Source organism: Macaca thibetana, chromosome 4 (genome assembly GCF_024542745.1).
Source record: "Macaca thibetana thibetana isolate TM-01 chromosome 4, ASM2454274v1, whole genome shotgun sequence".
NCBI lineage: Eukaryota > Metazoa > Chordata > Mammalia > Primates > Cercopithecidae > Macaca > Macaca thibetana.
Window position 1 is genome coordinate 106,032,332 of NC_065581.1, and position 23,869 is coordinate 106,056,200.

Sequence of the window (23,869 nt, forward strand, 5' to 3'; positions counted from 1 at the left end):
CAGATACAGTGTCTACAAACCAATTATCTCTAAGTCTGCATTCCTGGGAGGACACGCAGTCATCCTAACCTCCCTGAATGAGTCAGTGGCCTTATCTTGAAGAGCCAAATATTTATCTTACATCTTTTTTTTTTTTTTTAATAGACTGAGGGGACTTTTTGTCTTGTTTTTCTGCGTGGTGAGTCAGCACTGCAGAGCAAGCCCACCAGCTATGACTCAGCAGAGCCAAAAAGACTCAAGGCTTCCTCCCAAGGAGGCTGAGATGCTATCTACACATGCACACAACATGTGTGCATGCACACACACAACACATGCACCACCCACATACGTGTGTATACAACATACAAATGCACACACTGCACACATACACATGACAAACACACGGCACACACGCCACACACATGCCTACACAAACGCACATGACACATACAACATGTACAACACATAAATGCACATACCATGCACACACTGTGCACATACAACCCGCGCACACACACACACAGCCTGCCTTGGGGAAGGAAGATTAATTATCTATTCCTCCTAAGAAACATGTTAAACCAAAGCAAAAGCGGAGGGTGCCACAGGGCCCCCCTTTTCTGGCTCCCTGAGAATTAATTCCTGAGAAGCTGATCCACCTGCCAAGAATCTCCACCACAGGGAGCCAGTCTGCTCCCGGTCTGGTCCTACCATTTGTTTGCCAGACGATGACCGCATCGCTGTGCGCACGCTCCAATAATGGCCAGCAGGCCCGGCTGGGGGATCCTGTTTCCTCTGCAGGGGCCCTAGGCCAGTGTGACCTGCAGGCGGCACCATAAGGGGCTGACCTGCCTCCCCAGCACAGTCCTTCCTACTGGAGGCTCAGCACTCATTTCCTCAAAGTTGCTCCCTGCACCCTGGGGCGAGGCCACTGAGACGCAGAGCCTGCCACTTCCTCAGCTGTCAGTTGGACGGGGAGGCCACGCTGTGCTACCAGAATGAGTCTACCCGACTCTGTCCATAGGAGCATGGTAAAGGTCTTCAGAAGCATCAGACAGTCTGCTCCTGTACCATAAGCAAAGCTGCGAGATGCATATGGAGGGCTCATGACACGGTCCCAACACAGGCCCTCAGCTGTGACTTTGCAAACTCAAGGGGGTAGGATGTGCCAGGCTCCCCGAGGGACCTCCCCAGAATCCCAGCAAATCACTGGCATCTGAAATAGGTGAATCTCAACAGGGTCCCAGGCAGATTCCCCTGCAGACCAGGCAGCCCAATCCTCACAGGGCTGCTTCCCTGAGCTCAGCGAGGACCTGCAGGCCGAGCCTTGCTCCACTCTCCCAACTCATCCTAGAAGAACCGTCCTCAGCAGGTGGCTGCGGAGCCAGGGAGCGCCGCAGGGCTGCCACTTCACAGGAGCATATTAACTGTGCGTTCCACTTAAAGATGTGTTTTGTGTTTTAAAAACGAACTTAGATCAACCTAAGCATCTGTACTGCTATCAAGTGACATAAAAATATTCAGTGACTCCAGAGACAGAAAGCGAGGGGTTCCCTTAGCATATACAAGTGAGGCAACATGAGTTTCTTGCTTTTGGGGAACAGTCACTTCCCTGCAGCCATCTCTGCTCCTCCTGTCTCCATAATGTTTTAGAAAAGGGGCTGTCACACCTGTGTTGTTTGGCTTGGAGGAATGCTCACCCCCCACCAGGCCCGTGTCCTGGTCCCATGTGTGCAGGAAGCATGAACCCTCTCTGCTCCTCCGGTTCACCTGTGTTTCTTTCTGCTCCATGCCCCTCCTGCCTGGGCTGCGTGCAGCACACGCTTCTCCTGCCCTGGCTCTGCGGTGCCTCCCCTCGCCCTCCAGGCAGGGGTCACTAGCTGAACACCACCTATCACAAGTACCACCTGGAAGGGCAGCAGCGCCTGCCAGGGCCAGCTTCACCTGTCCCACTCCTGCTGTGCCCCCGTTACACCACCACTGCCTCCCCGTGCCCATCTGCCCAGGAGCAGAGCCGGGGACTTGGCAGGCTCAGTCAGGCTTTGCTGAAGGCCCACGCGGACAACCCTGGACTCAGCGCTGGGAAGTGATGGCTCCCATTCCTGGGTAGCCAGGCTGTCCGGGGTCTCCGATGGATGGGCCAGCCCGGGCACCTCCAGGCTCATCAGCACAGCCTGAAACATAAGCACCCAACCAAGAGCTACTGTGGGTGCAGGGCCACCTTCCCAGGGCCCCGCTATGCGTCTCTTGTTAACAAAGTCACTGGGGTTAAGTTACGCTCTCTAGGTGGGGCGGGGGCAGCGTCCGCAGCTGCTGCATCCATGGGTGAGCGGCAGGTGGTGGTGCCCAGCTGTCTGTCAATCACTGCTGCTCCTGGGCATGAGGTTGGGTGGGGACTTCATGGACAGCAGCCCTGTCTAGCCCAGAGGACGAAAAGGGACAAAAACCACACACTAGGAAGCCCACAAAGACTTATGGGAGCCAAGAAATCCCTCCCCAGCCCCGACAAGGGAGGTGGAGGCAATGTCAGCAGCATCGGGGTGTACCCCAGGAGCTGGAAGGGCAGGCTGTTCACATCTCTACGGCCTTGCCAGGCCGCCCGAGGTGGGAGATTCAGGAGATATGGGGGCAAGATCCCTGCCTCTGAGCTCTAACAAGCAAGCTGGCAACACAGGAGACAAACGCCAGTCAGCAGGCACACGACACGACGTGGCTGGAGCCAAGGCCCACCCTGGTCTGTGGCAGGGCTTGCTGGTCTGTAAAAGTGAGAAAGCAAAGACGGCAGCGAGAGTTCTCACGGGGCCACAGGCGCTGCCTATAAAGCACAGTCCTCTAACAGGAGCTGGCATCCGCATCCCAGGGTGAGCTGTGCCCCTTCCAAAAACCATATGGTGAAGTCCCAACTCTAGTACTTCAGAGCTTGTTTGGAAATAGGGTCTTTGCAGAAGTAACGGGTTAAGATGAGGACAGCTGGAGTAGGGTGGGTCCCTGATCCAGTATAACTGGAGTCCTAGAGAGACACAGGCAGAGGAGGACACATGAAGACGGAGGCAGAGATGCAGAGATGCTTGCCAGGGACCACCAGGAGCTGGGAGCAGTGCTCGGAAGGGTCCTCCCTGGGGGGCTTCGAAGAGACAGCGGCCCTGCCGACACCTGGACTGCAGACTTCCAGCCTCCAGAACTGGGAGAGAATAAGTGTGCGTTTTCAGCCACCCAGTTTGGGGTACTTTATTACGGGCAGTCCCAGGACACTCATGCAGTTTGCTTTCATTTTCCGTGTTAGAATGTCCAGTGCTTTAGGAAGGACAGTGATGCTAAAGGACAGTGGTTCCCAGGGACTTACTTGATGAGATGCAATAAATGAGACCCCAAGTCTTAAAATACTGGTTGAAATCCAAAACCAGTATTTTAAATAAAAGTTAAAAATAAAAAGAAAGTAGTAACGAAGCGGGGCAGGAAGGGACTCTCTCCATGCAGACGTCAGCCAGAAAAGAGGAAACCACCCGGCTGGGCCACAGCTTCTCTCTCTCTCCTCTTTTTACATATTTAACTTTTATTTTAAGTTTAGGGGTACATGTGAAGGTTTGTTACACAGGTAAACTCATGTCATGTGGGTTTGTTGTACAGGTTATTTTGTCACCCAGGTATTAAGCCTAGTAGCAACCATTAGTTATTTTTCCTGATCCTCTCCCTCCTCCCACCCTCCATCCTCCACCCGCTGATAGGCCCCAGTGTGTGTTGTTCCCCTCTTTGTATCCGTGTGTTCTCATCATTTAGCTCCCACTTGTGAGAACGTGCGGTGTTTGGTTTTCTGCTCCTGTCTTAGTTTGCTTAGGGTAATGGCCTCCAGCTGCATCCATGTTGCTGCAAAGGACATGATCTCATTTCTTTTTTATGACTGCATAGTATTCCATGCTGTATACGCACCACATTTTCTTTATCCAGTCTACCACCGATGGACATTCAGGTTGATTCCATGTCTTTGCTATTGTGAACACGTCTCTGAGGAATCACCACACTGTTTTGCACAATGGTGGAACTAATTTACACTCCCACCAACAGTGTGTAAGCGTTCCTTTTTCTCTGCAACCTTGCCAGCATCTGTTACTGACTTTTTAATAATAGGCATTATTGTATGAGGAGGTATCTCATTTCACATAAGTCAAATAATATTCACACAAGTCAAATAATAGCCATTTGACTTGTGTGAGGGGGTATCTCATTGTGGTTTTGATTCTCATTTCCCCAATGATCAGTGATGTTAAGCTTTTTTCCATGATTGCTGGCCGCGTGTGTGCCTTCTTTTGCAAAGTGTCTGTTTATGTCCTTTGCCCAGTTTTTAATGTTTTTTTTTTCTTGGAAATTTGTTTAAGTTCCTTATAGATGCTGGGTGTTAGACCTTTGTCAGATGCATAGTTTGCAAAAATTTTCTCCCTTTCTGTAGGTTGTCTGTTCACTCTGTTGATAGTTTCTTCAGCTGTGCAGAAGCTCTTTAGTTTGATTAGATCCACAATCCTCAAAATAATAAGAGCCATCTATGACAGACCCACAGCCAACATCATACTGAATGGGCAAAAGCTGAAAACCAGCGCAGGACAAGGATGCCCTCTCTCACCACTCCTATTTAACATATTAATAGTAGTAGAAGTTTTGACTAGGGCAATCAGGCAAGAGAAAGAAATAAAGGGTATCACAATAGGAAGAGAGGAACCAAACTATCCCTGTTTGCAGACATGATTCTTTATCTAGAAAACACCATAGTCTCAGCCCAAAAGCTCCTTAACCTGATAAACAGCTTCAGCAAAGTCTCAGGATACAAAATCAGTACACCAACAACAATCAAGAAGAGAGCCAAATCAGGAACACAATCCCATTCACAATTGCCATGAGAAGAATAAAATACCTAGCAATACAGCTGATGAGGGAGGTGAAAGATCTCTACAATGAGAATTACAAAACACTGCTCAAAGAAATTGGAGATGACACAAATGGAAACACATTCCGTGCTCATGGATAAGAAGAATCAATATAATTAAAATGGCCATAATGCCCAAAGCAATTTATGGATTCAAAGCTATTCCTATTAAACTACCAGTGATATTCTTCATAGAACTAGAAAAAACTATTTTAAAATTCATATGGAACCAAAAAAGAGCCCAAATAGCCAAGACAATCCTAAGCAAAAAGAACAAAGCTGGAGGCATCACACCTCCTGACTTCAAAATACACTACAGGGCTATAGTAACCAAAGCAGCATGGTACTGGTACAAAAACAGATACATAGACCAATGAAACAGAACAGACAACCCAGAAATAAGGCCGTACACCTACAACCATCTGATCTTCAACCAACCTGACAAAAACAAGCAATGGGGAAAGGATTCCTTATTCAATAAATCGTGCTTGGATAACTGGCTAGCCATATGTGGAAGACTGAAACTGGACCCCTTCCTTACACCATATACAAAAATCAAGTCAAGGTGGGTTAAAGACTTGAATGTAAAACCCAAAACTATAAAAACCCTGGAAGACGACCTAGGCAATACCATTCTAGACATAGGAACAGTCAAAGACTTCGTGATGAAGATGCCAAAAGCAATCTCATTTTTAACCAGATATTTATGTAACAGCCTCGTTGATATCCACATTGCAGACATTATGAGCAGAATTGCAGCTGCTGCCCATGTTAGGGCCCCTGCTCCGATGTTCCTCCGAGTGAGGACTCCGAGAGGAGCCTCCTCCCATCTCCATACCCACCCTCTGAACACTGGAGCAGGCAGAAAGTCCCACACAGTAAAGGCAGGTGCTCAAACCTATGCTGGATTAAAGTGGCCAAAGTCCGCATAAGGCGTTCCTCTCACAGCAGCGGCAGTGAGAAGGGACGCAAAGCCACACCTTCACTCAGTAAACACAGGGCACTGAGCTTGCCCTGGCAGGAGTATTTTACATGTGCCTTCCAGGGCTTTCCTTTCTTACGGCTTACGCCACTGGTATTCCACATGGTGGCCTTATCTTACAGATTGCAAGTTAGAGCAAAAATTAAAAAGTTGTAAGACAGCATCTCTGGGAATGAGAACAGAATTTAGAAAAAACTTCAGGAAAAACTAAGCAGATGGCTATATTCTAGGGGAGTGGATGGGAGCGGCTGCTTAACACGCAGATTTCACAACTCTAGGGTGCTAATACTGGCTTCCAGGAGAAGCTTCAGTTGATTTAGAATAAAAAATAATGGTTTCTTCTTTCATCTCCCATTGTATTGATCTACTTATTTGTGTCCTAAAAGAATTTTCAAACCCAATTGGTTCATCTGTCAGCTGCCCTTGGAATAACTGCCCACCTTTCGTGACCATGCCAAAAATTCCCGGTTCCTTTTTGTTAAAAATACCTTGGCTAAGCAGCATATTCCCAGCATGAGATGTGAATCAGAAAGGATACATCATGCAAACCAGAGGTCACATTTTCATGCAGAGCCCAATTACACGTGCTGTTCTCTACTTATAGGAGGGAGCCTGATCAGAGACCACTGCAAATACGCCAGGGCCTCTTCTGCCCTAAGTGGAAAGCGCCGTGCAAGAGCTGCAGCCACTCTGAACCATCTGGTGCCACAGATGGGCCTGGGCACTCACCTGCTCTGTCTCCACGAAGTTGGACACATGGCCGTCGTCGTTGATGCCACGGGTGTGGAAGCGAGCGCCTGTGCGCTCGCAGCTAACACGAGAGATGAGGCAAGCCTTGGCCTGCTTGTGGGAGGCGTACACGGTGCGAATGGTCACCACTCCGCAGATGGTCTTTAGCAGCCAGTCACAGCAGCTCACCTGGTGCTGCCTCAAGGGCACGTGCAACAGCTGGTTCCTGCAAAACACAGCCCCACACCAATTCCGGTCACCTGACATCCTCCAGTACATGCTGCCTGGACAGCGAGTGTGGCTGAGGAACTGGGGGGCGCACGGTGCAGCATTCTGGGTCAGCAAATGCATGCTGCTCCCCAGTGGACTCTGAACTTCGGCTGTACAGATCTGGGAAGCTCATGTGCTTCAAAGAGATCTCAAATAGCAGGACCACTGTGTCATGTACAGGAGGATGGCCAGGGAGTCCTTTCCCAAAGCTACTATCAGGTCGTCACTGTCGCTAAATGGAAGCAAAGTTGGAGAGAGAGCCAGGGTGCACTTTTCGGGGAATCACAAAGGGGCCTCTGGTTAGCACCGTGGGCCCTACAGTTTTCATCGCAGGCCCCATCGGTAAAACATTAATCATCTTTTGTTATTAAATCATGATAAATAAGTGATTAAAATCGCATTAAATATGGGAACAGTTAAATTATCCATATATACACACACATGTACCGTGAGATGAATATGACGGGAGCACTACAAAGCAATCCAAAATAAATTTTAAAAAGATCCGAGGAAAATAAAATGTAATGAAAGTTCAAGCATTCCCTCTCCATGCCTAGTGGATTGTTCTAGGCTCTGGAGTCCATGATGATAATGACAGGGTGACAGCCGACATTTATCCTGTGCACTAAGTCCCATTCTATGTACTTTGGGGTGGATTAACTCATGTCACCCTTGAAGTGACCCTGTGTGAAAGGTATCATCAGTGACCCCCTTTTACAGATAAAGAAGCTGAGGCACAGAGAAGTGAAGTGCTTGTCTAAGGCCACAAAGCCAGCCAGTGGCGTCATGGAGCTTGGAGCCCGTGTTCTTCACCCTGAGCCTTTCCTGATGGAGCCCTACGTTACCATTTGCACCGGCAAGCGGCCACATTGTTCTCTCATCCCCGAGACTGGCTTGGCCCCCTTGCTCCAGCACCCAGGGGACCTGAGTGGTACCATTCTGAGGGCTCGTACTCCCTCCCAGGGAGGGGGACCCATCTCCAGGAGATGCCCTCTTACAGGGCACTGAGTGAATCTAGATCACAGTGCCCTACTTGTTTAAAAAAGGCAACACGATTCCTGCCCTTGAGCCTTCCTCAAAGACAGCAGCAGCATTTTCTCATTGCTGGAAATCTGTGCTGTGAGCTCTGATGGGTCCTAGGGGGCTTCTCCAAGCTTCCTGCTCTCAGGTCAGCCTCCCCAACTGTGACCAAAGCCACATGCATCCCTACAGGGAGCACAGCCCGCGTCTGACCCCTTCTGAGGTCGCACGGCCACAGCGCTCCTCTGCTTGAAAAAAGATGATTAGGAAGCATTTGCTGTACAAAACCGTATGTCCCTCTTCCAAATCACCCTCTCAAATTTAGATGATAAGCCAGCTTCTGAAACACATATATTAAATCTGCATGTGGCATCAAGGCAAAGCCTCCAGAATATTCCAGAGTCTGCCACCTACACAGCTATGGCCACTGTCACCAGGGCTCAGGAGAAGAAACCTTTTGCCAAGGGGACAACCCTTAAATCAGCCCTGTTTCTAGTGACACTGCCTGGCCCTCTGGCGGGAGGATGGCTCATATCCAGGACCCGCAAAGAGTTTCCTCCCAGGACCTGATTGTACTGGGAGGCAACTGTCAGTGTGATCAATTACCAGCCCAGAAAGATGAGTTCACCCTGCTGCTCACTCTCCCTTACGTGCCAGCCACGCTCAGCGTTGACCCCATCTGACTCCTGCTGTGGGTCTCCAGACCTCAGACACTGCGCCACAACAGTGGGGGTTTAGGCGATCAAGCCCAGGACCACGCTGCCTGTGGTGACTCAGTTGTGGTCAGTTCTGGGGGCTCCACCCTGAGCCCAAACACCACGCCCCAGCGTGTTACAGCTGAGGAGGCTGGCGACTTCCTCCTCTCCCTTCAGAAAGGAACACCATGGGGCTCCTCCTTCCCAAGCTCCTCTCAGCCCCCACCTCGTGAATCCCCTTTGCCTCCCTTTGTTAGCGCCCCTCACACCTCCAGCCAGAGCTGGCAAAGGGAAGAGAATTTGCAAAGGTGCTGGTGCAATTCAGATCCACCACGGATCCCCTCGGGGTTCCAAGGACCCTCACTGCTGCTGAGAGCTCTCACCTCTGCTCACCTGACAGTTCTGGTTTAAAATAGGTTCATGGCGTCCACAAAAAGATACCTCATAATACACAGCCCCTCTGTGCCTAAGCTTGGCCACCTTTAGGGGAACATGTAACAGTTCTGGGGCACATGCTTGGCCCTGCACAATGGAACTAGCGATTCACAGAAATGCCACCCCGGAGGCTGCTAATCAACCTGCGGTCTGCAGACAAGCAGCACTGGAAGCTTACTAGAAATGCAGCATCCTAGGCCCAGCCCAGACCTGCGGTCCCAGAATCTGCATTTTTAACGAGATCAGCAGGAGATTCACGATTTTATTATTTATTTTATTTTATTTTATTTATTTTGAAATGGAGTCTTGCCCTGTAGCCCTCCAGCCCAAGCTGGAGTGTTTATTTATTTATTTTGAGTGGAGTCTCGCCCTGTAGCCCAGGCTGGAGTGCAACGGCATGACCTCGGCTCACTGCAATCTCAGCCTCCTGGGTTCAAGCGATTCTCCTGCCTCAGCTTCCTGAGTAGCTGGGATTACAGGCATGTACCACCACGCCCGGCTAATTTTTTTGTATCTTTAGTAGAGATGGGGTTTCACCATGTTGGCCAGGCTGGTCTCAAACTGCTGACCTCAGGTGATCCGCCTGCCTCGGCCTCCCAAAGTGCTGGGACTGCAGGTGTGAGCTACCACGCCCAGCCTTGATTCACATTCATTTTGAAGTCTGAGCACATCACTGGTGCCAAATATCCACAATACCAGAGAACCAAAGAGGATGTGGGGGTGGGGAGTGTTGGGATGGACACAGGGATGTGGGGAGGGTCCCCTTCTCCCAGAAGTCAGGAATTCACTTGTGTGGCATCCAAAGCACCAAAGCCAGATGAAAACCTATGGATGCCTCTGGCAAAGGGAGAGAGGCACAAACAGGTCAGAAGTAAACCTCATGAGTCCCGTCTCAGAGCTGGGAAAACTGATATAGCTTCAAAAGGCAGACACTGGATTCTAAAACATTACATTAAATGAGGTTCATTGGAACCACTCCCACGGCAGGACTTTCCTCACTTTTGCTTCTTCCTAGCATCTCTAGGCATCAGTGCGAACTGACGGAAACAGCATTATGTCCAGAAAGGGCAACAGATAATTTACATATTTACAGGGTTGTCCCACTCTTGTCTCTGTCCTGCTGTGGAGTGAAAAGCACCAGGAGATCTTAAATATACAGAAATCCAGCCGCCTTCACCTGGGCTCCGGGACTAGTCTTAGTGCATTGCTACAAGTCCCCTTGGGCAGTGTGACTCAGCTTTCCCGTTGACGGGATTGGTTTAGCGTTGTGATTACCAGCTTGGGACCAGGAGCCAGAATGCCTGGGTTCAAATCCTGGCTCTGCCACTTACTAAGTGTGTGGAGTTTGGCAAAATTCCCTCGACTATTCATGCCTCAGTCTCTCTATCTGTAAAATGGGGTAACAGAGCCTCTGCATAATTATTATAAAGGTTTTTATTATAAGGATGAGTTATTACCAGCAGAGAGATCTTAGCATGGTGACCCGAACACAGTGCTTTATAAACATCAGCTGTAAACAGCTACACACTGGAGGTAACCATAATTGAGAAGACTGAGTGAATCCAGGCAGAAGCACAGAGCTCGGTGCCGGGACTGAGGAAGCACTCGGCAGACGTCGGCTCTTAGATTTTTTACTTATGGAACAGGGTTTCTTTTGTTTGTTTCTTTTGTTTTTTTGAGAAGGAATCTTGCTCTGTCGCCCAGGGTGGTGTAGTAGCACCATCTTGGCTCACCGCAACCTCTGCTTCCTGGGTTTAAGCGATTCTCCTGCCTCAGCCTCCTGAGTAGCTGGGATTACAGGCACCCGCCACCACGCCCAGCTCATTTATTTTTTTTTATTTTTAGTAGAGATGGGGTTTAGCCATGTGGGCCAGGCTTGTCTCAAACTTCTTACCTCAAGTGATCCACCTGCCTCGGCCTCCCAAAGTGCTGGGATTACAGGCGTGAGCCACCATGCCTGGACCAGGTTTCTTTTCCAAATCTACATTGAACACATTCCCTGAGGTCAGGGGTCGGGGTGGCGGTGAGTTCAGGGTTAGCTTTCCTCTCACTGTGCTGAGAGCAGGCCTGGGTCCTAACTCTCCAGGGGTGCCCCATAACCCGGGGGTGGTGCAAGTGGAGGTCAAGGCCTCAGGTGCCAACCAGGGCCCACCCTCTGCAGGGGACCCAGGGCCTCACCAGAAGAAGGAGTTCCCCCACTCAGAGCTGTCGTCCCCCTGCTTCTGCGTGCGGACAGTCAAGTCAAAGTGAGACCCGTCGTTGGGCCACGAGAAATAGAACACCCCCGAGCTGAGGATTTTCTTCAGAGCTATGAGGCGTTCCTCCTCCTTGGCCTCTTCCTGAAGAGGGTAAAAGTCGGTGGCGGTGATTTTGTAGATTTCAGCATCGGGAATTCTGCCCACAGATGTGCAGCCTGTCACCAACACCAGGAAGCTCAGAGACGTGCCACCTGGAAAGGAAATCAGACAGGAGAGCTCAGGGTCGCAGCCAGTCTGGCTGCCTGGAGCTCCGAGGGGACAAACGGAGCCCAGGTTCAACCGCAGCCAGGAAGGCAACGTCTGTGCACCTGCGACTTCCCACGGCACTGCTCAACTCAATGGCTCAAGAACCTGCCCTGTCCCGTAAGCCTCGGGCAGGACTTTTCAAAGTATGGGACCCTGGCCAGCGGGTCAGCATCTCCTGGGAGCCTATTAGAAATGCAGATTCCTGCTGCCCAGCTGCCTGGGGCTGGGGCAAGCTTTGCTTTAACAAGCCCTCCAGGTGATTCTGATGCCCCCAGGAGTCTGAACATTCCTGGCCCGGAGCCCTTCCAGATCCCCAGGACCTGCCCCCAAAGCCTCTCCAAATCACCTTCCCCAGTGCCTCCTCAGCCACCGCCTTGACTCAGGACCCCTGGCCTGGGGTCTGTCTTCCCCTACTCCGTCACAGGAGTGGCCTTCCCAAAGCCATCAGATCACAGCTGCTCCGCCCTTCCTTCCTGCACAGCTCCCATTCCCTGCAGGACTGCAACAGAAGCTCCCAAGGCCCTCCCCACTGCAGCCTGCCCCTGCCCCACATGTGGGCGGACACCCTGGCCGGCTGCTCTCCTGAGCTGGCTGTCCTCCAGCTGGTCCAATGTGCCATAAGCATGACCTCACACCCTGGGCTCTTGCCCAAGATACTCCCCCTGCCTGGGATGTCCCACCACCATCTGCCCAACAAGACCTCCATGACCCCTTCTCCACGTACCTCCTGCCTGTCTCTGCCCTCACAGTACTTCGGGCTTCGGGCCCAGCATTCCATCCTCTGGAACAGCATGAGTGTCCCTACATGCTCCGTGGGGACCATCCTGCCTCTTCCCTCCCCCCTTCAGCAGAAGAACTCCTCCTCATCCTTCTGGGCCAAGTTGGCAGCAACTCCTCCAGGAAGCCTTCCTTGCTCTCCCAAGACACGGACAGGCACCCCTTGTACATGCCAATAGCATTCCCATCAGCAGTGGTCACACAAAGCTCATGACCTCCTTCCCACCCTGTACCCCCAGGGGAGGGACTTCCTTGGGGCAGGACCATTTTATCATCGTCTCCCGGCACTGCACACCCGCGGTTTGCTGGATGCTTCCTAAATAAATTCCTGCCAAATGCTACCAAGACCACCTCGGACCCTGCAGCCAGGGGAATGAGGCAGCCCTCTCTGGGGCACCACTTCGCTGTCGCTGACGGCTGGTTTGCTGTTCCCTGTCCCCCACTGCTCACAAGGGCACTTCACAACACGCTATGTATTGGGGGTGCCTGGCAGCGCCGTGCTCCACTCTCGGGACAGGGCCCAAGAGATCATCAGGTAGAAACTGGCCTTTGGGGGCTGGCAGGGCTCTAGTCCCAAGGACACTCTTCCCACCCCGCTGAGGTTTAAAGGATCCACCCAGCGAGATCTTCTGCGAACGATCAGGGGCCTCTATCTAGAGCCATGGTCTGGAGATGGTTCAGATCTCTCCACACTCTGGGAAGGGACCCCAAAGCAACCAATTCCACCAGCCCCTCACCCCAATTTCCTCATCACACTTCAAAGGGAGAAGAGTGCTGCTTGTGGCAGGGTGGCGTGTGGTTGTCATTAAAGTGTGTTCCTTTAATGAGCGGCTCAGGGCTCCCACGGGCCTGCTGATATGCCATGGGGTAGGGGTCCCAGCAGGGTGGGGGGTTGACCCCATCACATCTCCCCAGACACATCCTCAGGAAACCACCTAAGAACAAAGGAAGTTATCACACTGGGGACAGGGACAGGGGTCAGAGTTCAACTTCTCAAGTAGGACAGGTGGGGTTCCGGGGTTGGCAGCCTCTGATCAGAACTTGGCCACAGAGCAGTCCCAGCACCCACCTGCCTTTTCTGACATGCTCAGGGCAGGGAAAAGCACAGTTCAGCAGAAGTGCCCTCGGAGTGGCAGGAGGATGGCCCCTGTGGCTGCCAGAGCTATGGAAAATTTTGCATGACATCACTCCGTGCGAGTCATAAGCTGATTTCTAGCACCACTTCCTCAACAGCCTCCGCGTGGGGGGCCTGAGTGCCTGGCAACAGTCCCAGGTTGCATTTCCTGGGCAGGACCACGGCCTAGGGGAGGCTGGGGGAAGGAACACTGTAGCAGCCAGGAGAGGCTCTTAACAATAGCATTGCCACAGAGCTCTGGGGCTCCTGGGTCCAGGGAGGAGAGGGTCAGGAGTGGTACAGGGGAGTAAGGAGAGCTGGCGTCTGGTGGGCGCAGTGGAGGCAGGGGAGCTGTACAGGCACAGACTCCATCCTCCTGCCCACCACAAAGGGCGCCCTTACCAGCTCCGTTTCACAGGGAGGGAAATAGAGGCACAGAGAGGTTAAGCAGCCTGCGCAAGGTGACAGAGCGGGGAGCTGGGATCCAAATCCACTTTCCAGCTACAGTGCCTGGGCAAGTTACTCAAGCCAAGTCTGGCCCCAGAGCTGGTGCTCCTAATTATACCTCCTTGCAGATGACATCGCCAGCCTGCTTACCCATGCTACTGTCTCAGGGCTACCACTGCCATTTCACACACGCGTGACCGTCCCCCAGGGAAACTGAATCACTCACCCAGGCACACAGCTAGTCTGTGTTAGAGCCAAAACGCAAACATAGGTTTCACTTTAAGCCCATGCTCCATCTAGCCCCAAAGTCCAGCAGTTTCCAATCAGATTGGTTTGCTGTACCCTTTACGTCTGTATGTATGCATGCATGTATTATTTATTTATTTGTTTTTGAGACAGAGTTTTGCTCTTGTCACACAGGCTGGAGTGCAATGGTGTGATATCGGCTCACTGCAACCTCCGCCTTCCAGGTTCTAGCGATTCTCCTGCCTCAGCCCCCAGAGTAGCTGGGATTACAAGCATGCACCACCATGCCCAGCTAATTTTGCATTTTTAGTAGACGGGGTTTCTCCATATAAGTCAGGCTGGTCTCGAACTCCCGACCTCAGGTGATCTGCCTGCCTCGGCCTCCCAAAGTGCTGGGATTACAGGTGTGAGCCACCACGCCCGGCTTTTTTTTTTTTTTGAGATGGAATTTCACTCTTGTTGCCCAGGCTGGAGTGCAGTGGTGCAATCTCAGCTCACTCCTACCTCCGCCTCTTGGGTTCAAGTGATTCTCTTGCCTCAGCCTCCTGAGTAGCTGGGATTACAGATGCCCGCCACCCTACCTGGCTAATTTTTTGTATTTTTGGTAGAGATGAGGTTTCACCACGTTGGCCAGGCTGGTCTCGAACTCCTGACCTCAGGTAATTCACCTGCCTCAGCCTCCCAAAGTGCTAGGATTACAGGTGTGAGCCACTGCCCCTGACCTGCTGTACCCTTTAAGAATGTGGTCAACCAGTGTACCTGCTATTAGCTGAATGTGTGCACCCCCAAGTTAATATGCTGGAGTACGAACACCCAAGGTGATGGTATGAGGAGGTGGGGTCTTTGGGAGGTGACTGGGTCATGGCAGTGGAGCCCTCATGAATGGAGTTTGTGCCTAGAGAGCTCCTGTACCTCCTCCACCACGTCAGATGCAGAGAAAGGCAGCATCTATGAAGCAAGAAGCAGGTCCTCACGGCTGACCAATCTGCGGGCCGCTGCTCTCAGACCTCCAGCCTCCAGAACGGTTCAAAATAAATGACTGTTGCTGATAAGCCACCCTGTCTCCTATGGAACTTTGTCATAGCAACACACTGGACTCAGACAGCGTTCCCTTACCATTTTAAAACTGTCACTGAAGGTTTTCATCGGTAGTTGAAATGGTTGTAAATAATATATTGTGCAGTGTATTCTAAATATTGACATGTAAAACTAAAACTCTGGGAGTCTATTGTCAGTATCCCATGGAATCTACGCAGTAATGTGATACTCATCGCCATCTATTATTTACAGGATTGCAGGAACATGCTCTTTTTTACCACGTGGAACTTTCACTCATATTTCCAGTCCCCCCTCTTCGGAATTCCATCCTAACGTAGCATATTTGGTGCTTCTACGTCCTGTTCTGATCACCCCATCAGCCCTGCAGCTGTGTGTTCCTCAACTCCAAGTGTTTAAAAAGAGACTTCTGGTTTATCATTCCAATGAAACCTAACTGGTCAAACAATGTAAACAACACAATGTAAATAAAACACTTTGCCAAATAATTTTTTTTGGCTGTCCCCTTTAAAAGAGTGTGGTCAACCAGCGTACCTGCTATTGGCTGAATGTGTGCACCCCCAAATTAATATGCTGAAATATGAACACCCAAGGCGATGGTTTTAGGAGGTGGGGTCTTTGGGAGGTGACAGTCTTGCTCTGTCACCCAGGCTAGAGTGCAGTGGCGCAATCTCAGCTCACTGCAACCTCTGCCTCCCGGGTTCAACTTCCGCCTTTCAGGTTCCCTGCCTCAGCCTCCTGAGTAGCCGGGATTACAGGCATGCGCCACCACACCCAGCTAATTTTTGTATTTTTAGTAGAGATGGGGTTTCGCCATGTTGACTGGGCTGGTCTAGAACTCCTGACCTCCAGTGGTCCGCCCACCTTGGCCTCCCAAAGTGCTGGGATTACAGGCGTGAGCCACCGTGCCTGGCCAACAAATAATCATTTAATACGAAAAGTAATAATGTGTTGGAACCATCTCTTAATGAGATGAATAAATATTTATTGAAGGAATGAAAGTCGGTTCTGCACAAATTCTAATTCTAGTTTTCATTTTTGTAGATGCAAACACTAAAAAATCCTGTTCACATTAATAAATAGACGAGAATGGAAAGGGCTTCATTGTAGAAATGTCACTCGATTCTTCAAAGTCCTTCTGAGTTAATCTGAAAAACGACAATAACCTGCTGATAAAATGGTTGCTAATGTGTCAGCTGATACCCCAATTGAATTCTCCTTCCATTATGAGGGAAGCAAACAATTGGACATCACCTGACTTGCAAACAGATTGTTACCTAGTCCTGACCTTATTTCAATGATGTTGACAAGCTTCTGGACTGTCCCTTTGTCTGGTATCCTAGGTGGAGTTACTTCCTGGAGCACGGCACACGGTGAGCTTCCAGAAGAGAGGAAGGCCTGCCCTCTGCCCTAACATGGAAGCAGGGCGACTGCAGAGGGAAACAAGAACACTGTCCTCCATCACAGGTGCTCGATAATAGAAAAAAGCCGAGGACCTGGAAACTTTTCCTTAGAACTGCCCCTGCCTGTGCGCCCCGGACAGTTGGTGGAATGGGTGTAACCACAGAGGCCTCTGTGGAAGAGCCTTACCCAAGCCTCAGGACCACTGTGGGGAGCGCTGCCTCTCTAGGAAGGCCCCGCCCTGCCTACCTGACCCAGCACTGATGGTTTCCTCCTCCTTCAGTCCCAGCCTCACTGTGTCCTGCCCCATCTCATTGATAGCCTGACTGCCTAACTGCGTTCTCTGTATACCATGGGTTTTTTTGTTTGTTTGTTTTTTGTTTGTTTGCTTTTTGTTTTTTAATTTAGAGACAGGGTCTTGCACTGTCACCCAGGCTGGAATGCAGTGACTTGATCTCAGCACACTGCAACCTCCCCTTTCTGGGTTCCAGTGATCCTCCCACCTCAGCCTCCCAAGTAGCTGGGACTATAGGCTCCTGGCATGGTGCTGTAGATACCACTGCTATGTAGAGACATGGTCTTGCTACATAGCCCAGGCTGGTCTTGAACTTCTAGGCTCCAGTGATCCTCCTACCTTGGCCCCCTAAGGTGCTAGGATTACAGGTATGAGCCACTATGCCTGGTCTGTACTATGGGTTTTAAGGAAAGTGTCATGGTTCGAGCCTAGCACCAGACTGTGGGGGGCCGCTGACTCCCGGGCCACCTGTCAGTGTGGTACAGGCCACTGGTCCCCACCTGCCTCCGGTGTGTGAGGCCCCTCCCGATGCCCATCTAGAGCACAGGATTTATTTTTGTGAGGCAGGATCAATTCTCTGACAGCCAAGAAGCTAACTAGGCTTGCAGGGGTCTCGGTAGCCCTCAGCTGAGGGAGAGACCAGGGCCCTGAAACCATCAAGGATCTCACAGCAAGGGGAAAAACAAAACTCAGAAGACTGAGGCTTCAGGCTCTGCACACCTCCCGTGGCCTGTGTGGCCTCAGCAAGGCTCTCACCCTCTCTGGGCCTCCCAGGAGGATGCACCAGTCGTCTCGATGTCCCCTACAGGTAAAAGGCTTTGGTTGCAGGGCTCTGGACAAAGCAAAGCTATGCATGGGTCAGAGGGAGCTGCCAGTGAGGCTCTGCTGGTAGCTCCCTCTGCCAGGTAGATGGAGGCTAGGGCCAGCGGCAGGTCCTAGGCCATTTGTTATCAGGCCAGGAAAGCTGGCTGTTGGGGTCATGAGACGTGGCTTGCAGACACAAGGCCCTGTTTACCAGGACCACCCCAGGCCTTCCACTAGGCTCTGGGCTGGCATTTCCTTGTGTTGTCTCAGCTCTGAGCTCACCTTCCCAGCCTGGTCTGTGCCAATCCCAACCCTGGGGTCCCTCCAGCCATCCTATCTGTCCCTCTGCTCACAAAGACACCCTCAGACTTAAAGCTCCAAACAAAGGACTTAAGACCTCTAGGCTTTCCCACCTATGAAGGGGGAAGCTTCGGCCAGATGACCCTTAAGCCTCGCCCGCCACCCATAGGCTCAGAACCCTAAGCACCGTGTGCCCACACGGCATGGTCTCAGGGCCCTCTCCCGCCTCCCCTCTGCAGAACATGAGGGAGGAGTAGGCAGTGGCGGCTGCTGCAGTGAACACCCACGGTGGGCGCCCCTGGTACGGATCCTTCCTCAGCTCCACTCTGGGAACCTGAAATCAGTCCTGGCCCGTGAATTTACACCTTGGAAACTGGCAAATGCTGCATTATCTCAGAGCTTCCCCCTCAGGGATCTGGGTGTCAACTCTCTTGGTAATATCCCACCACTGGGCACAGGAATTAAATTAATATAAGACTGACAAAGGCCAGTTCGCTTCAAGACTTGCTAGAGAACACTGCATCCCAAAAGACTAAGGGTTCAAACTCCCCTCCAGAGAATTCTCCTTCTGAAGTGACTGCCCATGAAACCAGCCCTCTACTAGCCTGTACAGAGGAGTCACCCACCAGGAGTCCACACCCCGAGGCCACACAGCCTGGCCCTCCAGCTCATACCTCATCCTCAGCCCTCTGCAGGCCAGGTCCCTCTCACTCAGCACCCTCCTCCCTCCAGGCCTCCCAGGACAGAGGAGAGACAGCAGAGCTTCTCAGTGGTGGCAGTGCCCCCAGGTCACACTCTAAGAAACTGCCTGTGGCCAGCCTGCCTGGTGTTGGAGGAGCACTCCACACTCTTCAAGGCATCACTCATGTGGACCTCCGAAGAACTAGGCAACATAGAAATGAGGCAGTGTTCCTAGATTTACAGATGGGAAAACAGTCCTCAAGAGATTAAATGCAGTTCAGCTGGGAAGTGGGAACTAGAATCCAGGAGGGCTGTCTGCTAGAGAATTTATAGGGCTGGAGTCCTAGCCAATTGTGTGACTAGGTGGAGTCACACAATTGGAGTCACACAGGTGGGGTCACATGGTTGAAGTCAATCATATAGCTGGAGTCACACAGGTAGAGTCAGTCACATAGTTAGAGTCAGTCCACAGGTAGAGTCACACAGGTGGGGGTCACACAGGTGGGGGTCACACAGGTGGAGTCACACAGGTAGGGGTCACACAGGTGGAGTCACACAGGTGGGGGTCACACAGTTGAGGTGAGTCATACAGATGGAGTCACAGCTGGAGTCACACAGAGTCAGTCATACAATTGGAGTCACACAGATGGAGTGAGTCACACAATTGGAGTCAGTTACACAGTTGGTCACACAACTGGAGTCACACAGGTGGAGTCAGTCACAGAGTCAGTCACACAGGTGGAGTCAGTCACAGAGTCAGTCACACAGGTGGAGTCAGTCACAGAGTCAGTCACACAGGTGGAGTCAGTCACAGAGTCAGTCACACAGGTGGAGTCAGTCACAGAGTCAGTCACACAGGTGGAGTCACACAGTTGTAGCTACACTCTGTGCTGCCCAACATGCTCAACAGCTGAAAACACAAAAGAAAAACAGGTCACAGTTCTGGGTCAGGGACTTACAGGGGAAAAAGAAAATCAAGTGAAAGTCAAACGCCCCTTAAGGTAACCAATGGGGACTGGAAAAACTTGATTTAAAGCCCAATCCTTCCATCCTTCAGATGCTTAGGGTACTTTCCAGGATGTGTTGAAAATAGACCAAATTATCCTGACATCCCCAAAGTCAAATTCATACGTACAACACTCAGAAACTCCAACCCACCCCTGAGGGTGACTCTTACAGGTGGACTGGGGTTGGGGGCACCCAAAGCCTCTGAGCTGGGCTGGTCTCGCATGGCCCACAAGAAGCCTCATTCCCTTCTGTGGGGTGTGGGGTGGCGGGGACTGGCTGAAGGCAGGGAGGAGCCCTCGCCTAGGGCAGCCCCGGGAGGTGGTCTCCTCTCTGTGTACTCCCTGCCCCAGAAGACCCCGTGGACCCCCGCAGACCCCCTGGCTGGCTCTAACAAGACTTCTTTGGGGCTGCCACCCTTCCTGGTTAGGATCGATTTCCCACAGCTGATCTTAGATCACAGCCCTGGGAAAAAACACTTTTCCCCTGGGATGGGGGAAGGTATTGCACTTCCTGTCCTCCTTGTCAGCCCAGCCACCTGTCCCCTTCAGAAAGGAGAACAGCCTGGTGGTTGAAGGCAGTCCCTGGTGCCACAAGACATTAGTTTAAAACCCAGGGCACCACTTGAGAATGGCCGGACCTTGGGCCAGTTACTGTAATTCATTGCATCCCAGTCCCTGTCGGATGCGAAATGAATCATTCATGTATGGACTGAAAGCAGCTGCCAACTATAACTGAAAGATGCCAAGACTGTGAGGCATCCTGGGGGCCCAGATGCCACCATGTGGACAAAAGGGCATCAGCGTGGATGGACGAGGCAGGGTAACAACAGCACCCACCCAATAGGTGGCCACGGGAGCCGTGCTAACAGATTCCTAAGTGAGCGCCATGCAGGTGCGGGTCACCGTCCTCACGGTCATCACCGTGAAAGGCAAGGGCCACGGGGATTTTCTGCAACTTCAGGAAGATCGCTGCAGAGCGGAAAGTCCTGCAGAAAACCCTCGGCAGCCCACATACTGTCACGGAAAAAGCAAGTGTTTGGAGGCAGCTGGATCCGGGTTCGAAACCCAGCTAAGCTTCTGACCTAAGGCAAGTTACTTGAAGCTTCTGAGCCTGTTCCCTTTACTGTAAACAGGGACAACGATGCATTATCACAGTAGCCTATTTTTAGGATAAAATAAGTGAATGTATGTCTAGCTCTTGGCACGAAACAGACATTTCCTAAATGCACTTTGTCACGTGGTACTGTGTGTTTTTCCTAAATGCTATTTGGAAATGATCACTGTCATCGTCACAGTTCAGGGAAAAACATTCCATGACAGAAAACACCCAGAAAAGGAATGGCCAACATAACCGTGCTTTTCTGGCAGCTTTGAAAATCCTCAGTATCTGAACACAGCTGCCGTGAGCAGGGAAGGGAGGTGTGCGCTTGGCTCGGGGAAAGCCCGAATCTGGACAACCCATGCAGCCATTCCCATCTCAGCCAGGTGGGACCGAGAATCAGGAATGCGACTGGGCTCTTGTCTCGGCCCCAGAAGTCACAGGAGATGTCCACAGCCGGGTCACAGATAGCGAGGGGGGCCCTGAGAGAGGAGGAAGGAAATGGGTGGTGGAACTGAGGGCCCCAGGGCTCCCGAGCTCCAGGAACAGCAGAGGTTGGCTGTGACCACCCACGACAGCCGGGCACCGCCGGCTCACCCTCAAGTCTCTCAGAGTGAGCAGAGATGCTCACGTCTTCCTGGAAGTTCTCTCCCTTCGTAAGTTAGATCGCACCGTCCCTTCCTCTCCCTCCCACCCCACACTGACTGTCACACGTCAGTGGCTTTTCTCACCTGCCGACAACTTCCAGCCCATCCCTGTGCGCCCTGGCATCTGCCCTGGTCCTTGTCCTCACCTACCTGCCTTGGCACACCTTCTAGAGTACTGCAGACAACGCCCTGGGCAGAAGCCCCAGACCAGACTTTCGAAACACTTGGGCCCTCGCCGGCAAGCAATGAAGACGAGCTTCCCTGGCACAGGGTTGGGGTGCTGGGAGCCCCACCCTGCCCCAGCACAGGCAGGTCACAACCAGGCGACACTCACCTTGACCGCCCCACCTGCATGGAGGAGCAGGTTCCGAGGCACAAAGAAACATCTTAAAAGAGAAGCAAGGTCGGCCAGGCACGGTGGCTCATGCCTGTAACCCCAGCGCTTTGGGAGGTTGAGGCAGGCAGATCACCTGAGGTTGGAGTTCCAGACCAGCCTGACTAACATGGAGAAACCCCGTCTCTACTAAAAATACAAATAATTAGTTGGACGTGGTGGCGCGTGCCTGTAGTCCCAGCTATTCAGGAGGTTGAGGTAGGAGAATCGCTTGAACCCAGGAGGCGGAGGTTGTGGTGAGCCGAGATTGCGCCACTGCACTCCAGCCTGGGCAACAAGAGCAAAACTCTGTCTCAAAAAAAAAAAAAAAAAAAAAGAGAGAGAGAGAGAAGAGCGGTCAAACAGAACGCCTGCACTGAGGCCCCTCCCGACGCAGAGGCTCCTGCCCACCGGGGAGCCCGGCGCCTGCTCCTCCAGCAAGCGGCTACTCACCAGATTTCAGCCTGAGCTCCCCCAGGCAGCCGTACGCGTCCGTGAGCTTGCCATACTGTCCTTTAATGACTTCCTTTTCTTCTGGAGCTGGGGGAGAAACACATCACAGAAGGCATCAGCGAGCGTCTCCTGCTCATTCCTGTTCATTCACACCCGGCTTGCCAAGCTGGCTTCCCACCCACTCCAAAAAGAAAACACAAAGACAATAGCTCGGCCCACAAACACCAAGTGTGGAGGTTTTATGATTCGCGAATCACAGAGCTGCAAGGATTCAGACCTTCCCACCAACAGCTTGCTCTCTGGAAGCGCTGACAGCTTCCTGGGGGCTGGAGGAGCTGGGGTCCTGGGGTTCTGGTGTCTAGCTGGGGGCAGGCACCTGGGGCCTGGCTCTATTACTCTGCCTTGCTGTCCCTGTCCACGGGTATCATCCACTAGAGGCTACATCCTGGAGGTGCCCACTCACCCCAAGGCACCTGTGGAGGTGGTAACTTGGGGAGACTGGGCAGAGGTGCCTGTGTACCTCTGAGTGCCCAGGGCCTGGGTCCAACCCATCCCAAGGCAAGCTGCGTGCCTTGCCTGCTGGGTCTTTGGCAGTGATTGTCCATGCCCAAGCCAAGGCACGGACTAGTTTTAAAGCAAAACTGACAGAGGGAAGAACCATTAGGCGCAGGGAGCCCTAACCTCTCCAATAATGCCACAGGCCTTTCTGGCCATGACAGGGCAGGCCTTTAGACCCCTTCTCAGAATAATGTTTTAAGTGCACAGAACAAAATACAAGCATAGATGAACCTTGAAAACATTACGCTACATGAAAAAAGCCAGTCACAAAAGACCTCAGAAAGATTCCATTTTGGCCGGGCACGGTGGCTCACTTTGTAACCTGTAACCCCAGCACTTTGGGAGGCGAAGGTGGGCGGATCTCCTGAGGTCAGAAGTTCAAGACCAGTCTGGGCAACATGGTGAAATCCTGTCTCTACTAAAAACGCAAAAATTAGCTGGGCATGGTGGCGCACGCCTGTAGTCTCAGCTACTTGAGAGGCTGAGGCAGGGGAACAGCTTGAACCCAGGAGGCGGAGGTTGCAGCGAGCTGAGATTATGCCACTGAACTCCAGCCTGGGCGACAGAGTGAGACTCCGTTTCAAAAACAAGATTCCATCTCTATGAAATGTCCAGAACAGGCACATTTCTAGAGACAGAAAGTAGATGTTGTGATTGTCAGGGGCTGAGACTGGAGAAAGGGGGAATGTGGATAATTGCTAATGCATATGAGGCCTCTTTTAAGGGGGACAAAAATATTCTAAAATTAGATTATGGTGATGGTGATGGTTATACAACCCTGAAAATATATTTTAAAAACATGGAGTTGTATACTTTAATGAGTAAGTTGTATGATACAGAAATTATATCTCAATAAAGCTGTTATAAAAATCAAGAAAATAAATACGATTACAAATACCAATCTTATTGAAATCCAGTTATCAAAATATTTTTTAAATGTTATAGTATAGTAATCTATGTGCCTTATCAGCATATTAAATCGCAAAATCCAGTGGAGTCTATTAACCACCTTAATTTAAAACTAGTGATGAGAATAAATGCTATTTCAAGATATCTGAAACAACGCTAATGTGATATGGAGATAT

At 51.5% G+C, this 23,869-nt stretch overlaps 1 protein-coding gene across 4 annotated transcripts in view; it reads right to left on the reverse strand.

Moving 5' to 3' along the window:
- The window catches only part of SYNJ2 (synaptojanin 2), a 117,852-nt gene that overhangs the window by 59,664 nt on the left and 34,319 nt on the right, over window positions 1–23,869 (reverse strand). For all 4 annotated transcript variants that reach the window (XM_050786692.1, XM_050786693.1, XM_050786695.1 and 1 more), the window contains exons 2-4: window positions 22,227–22,313; window positions 11,201–11,471; window positions 6,603–6,828 (exon numbers count right to left, since the gene is read on the reverse strand). In XM_050786692.1, coding sequence (XP_050642649.1) covers window positions 6,603–6,828; window positions 11,201–11,471; window positions 22,227–22,313 — 584 coding nt within the window. The remainder of the gene's footprint in view (window positions 1–6,602; window positions 6,829–11,200; window positions 11,472–22,226; window positions 22,314–23,869) is intronic.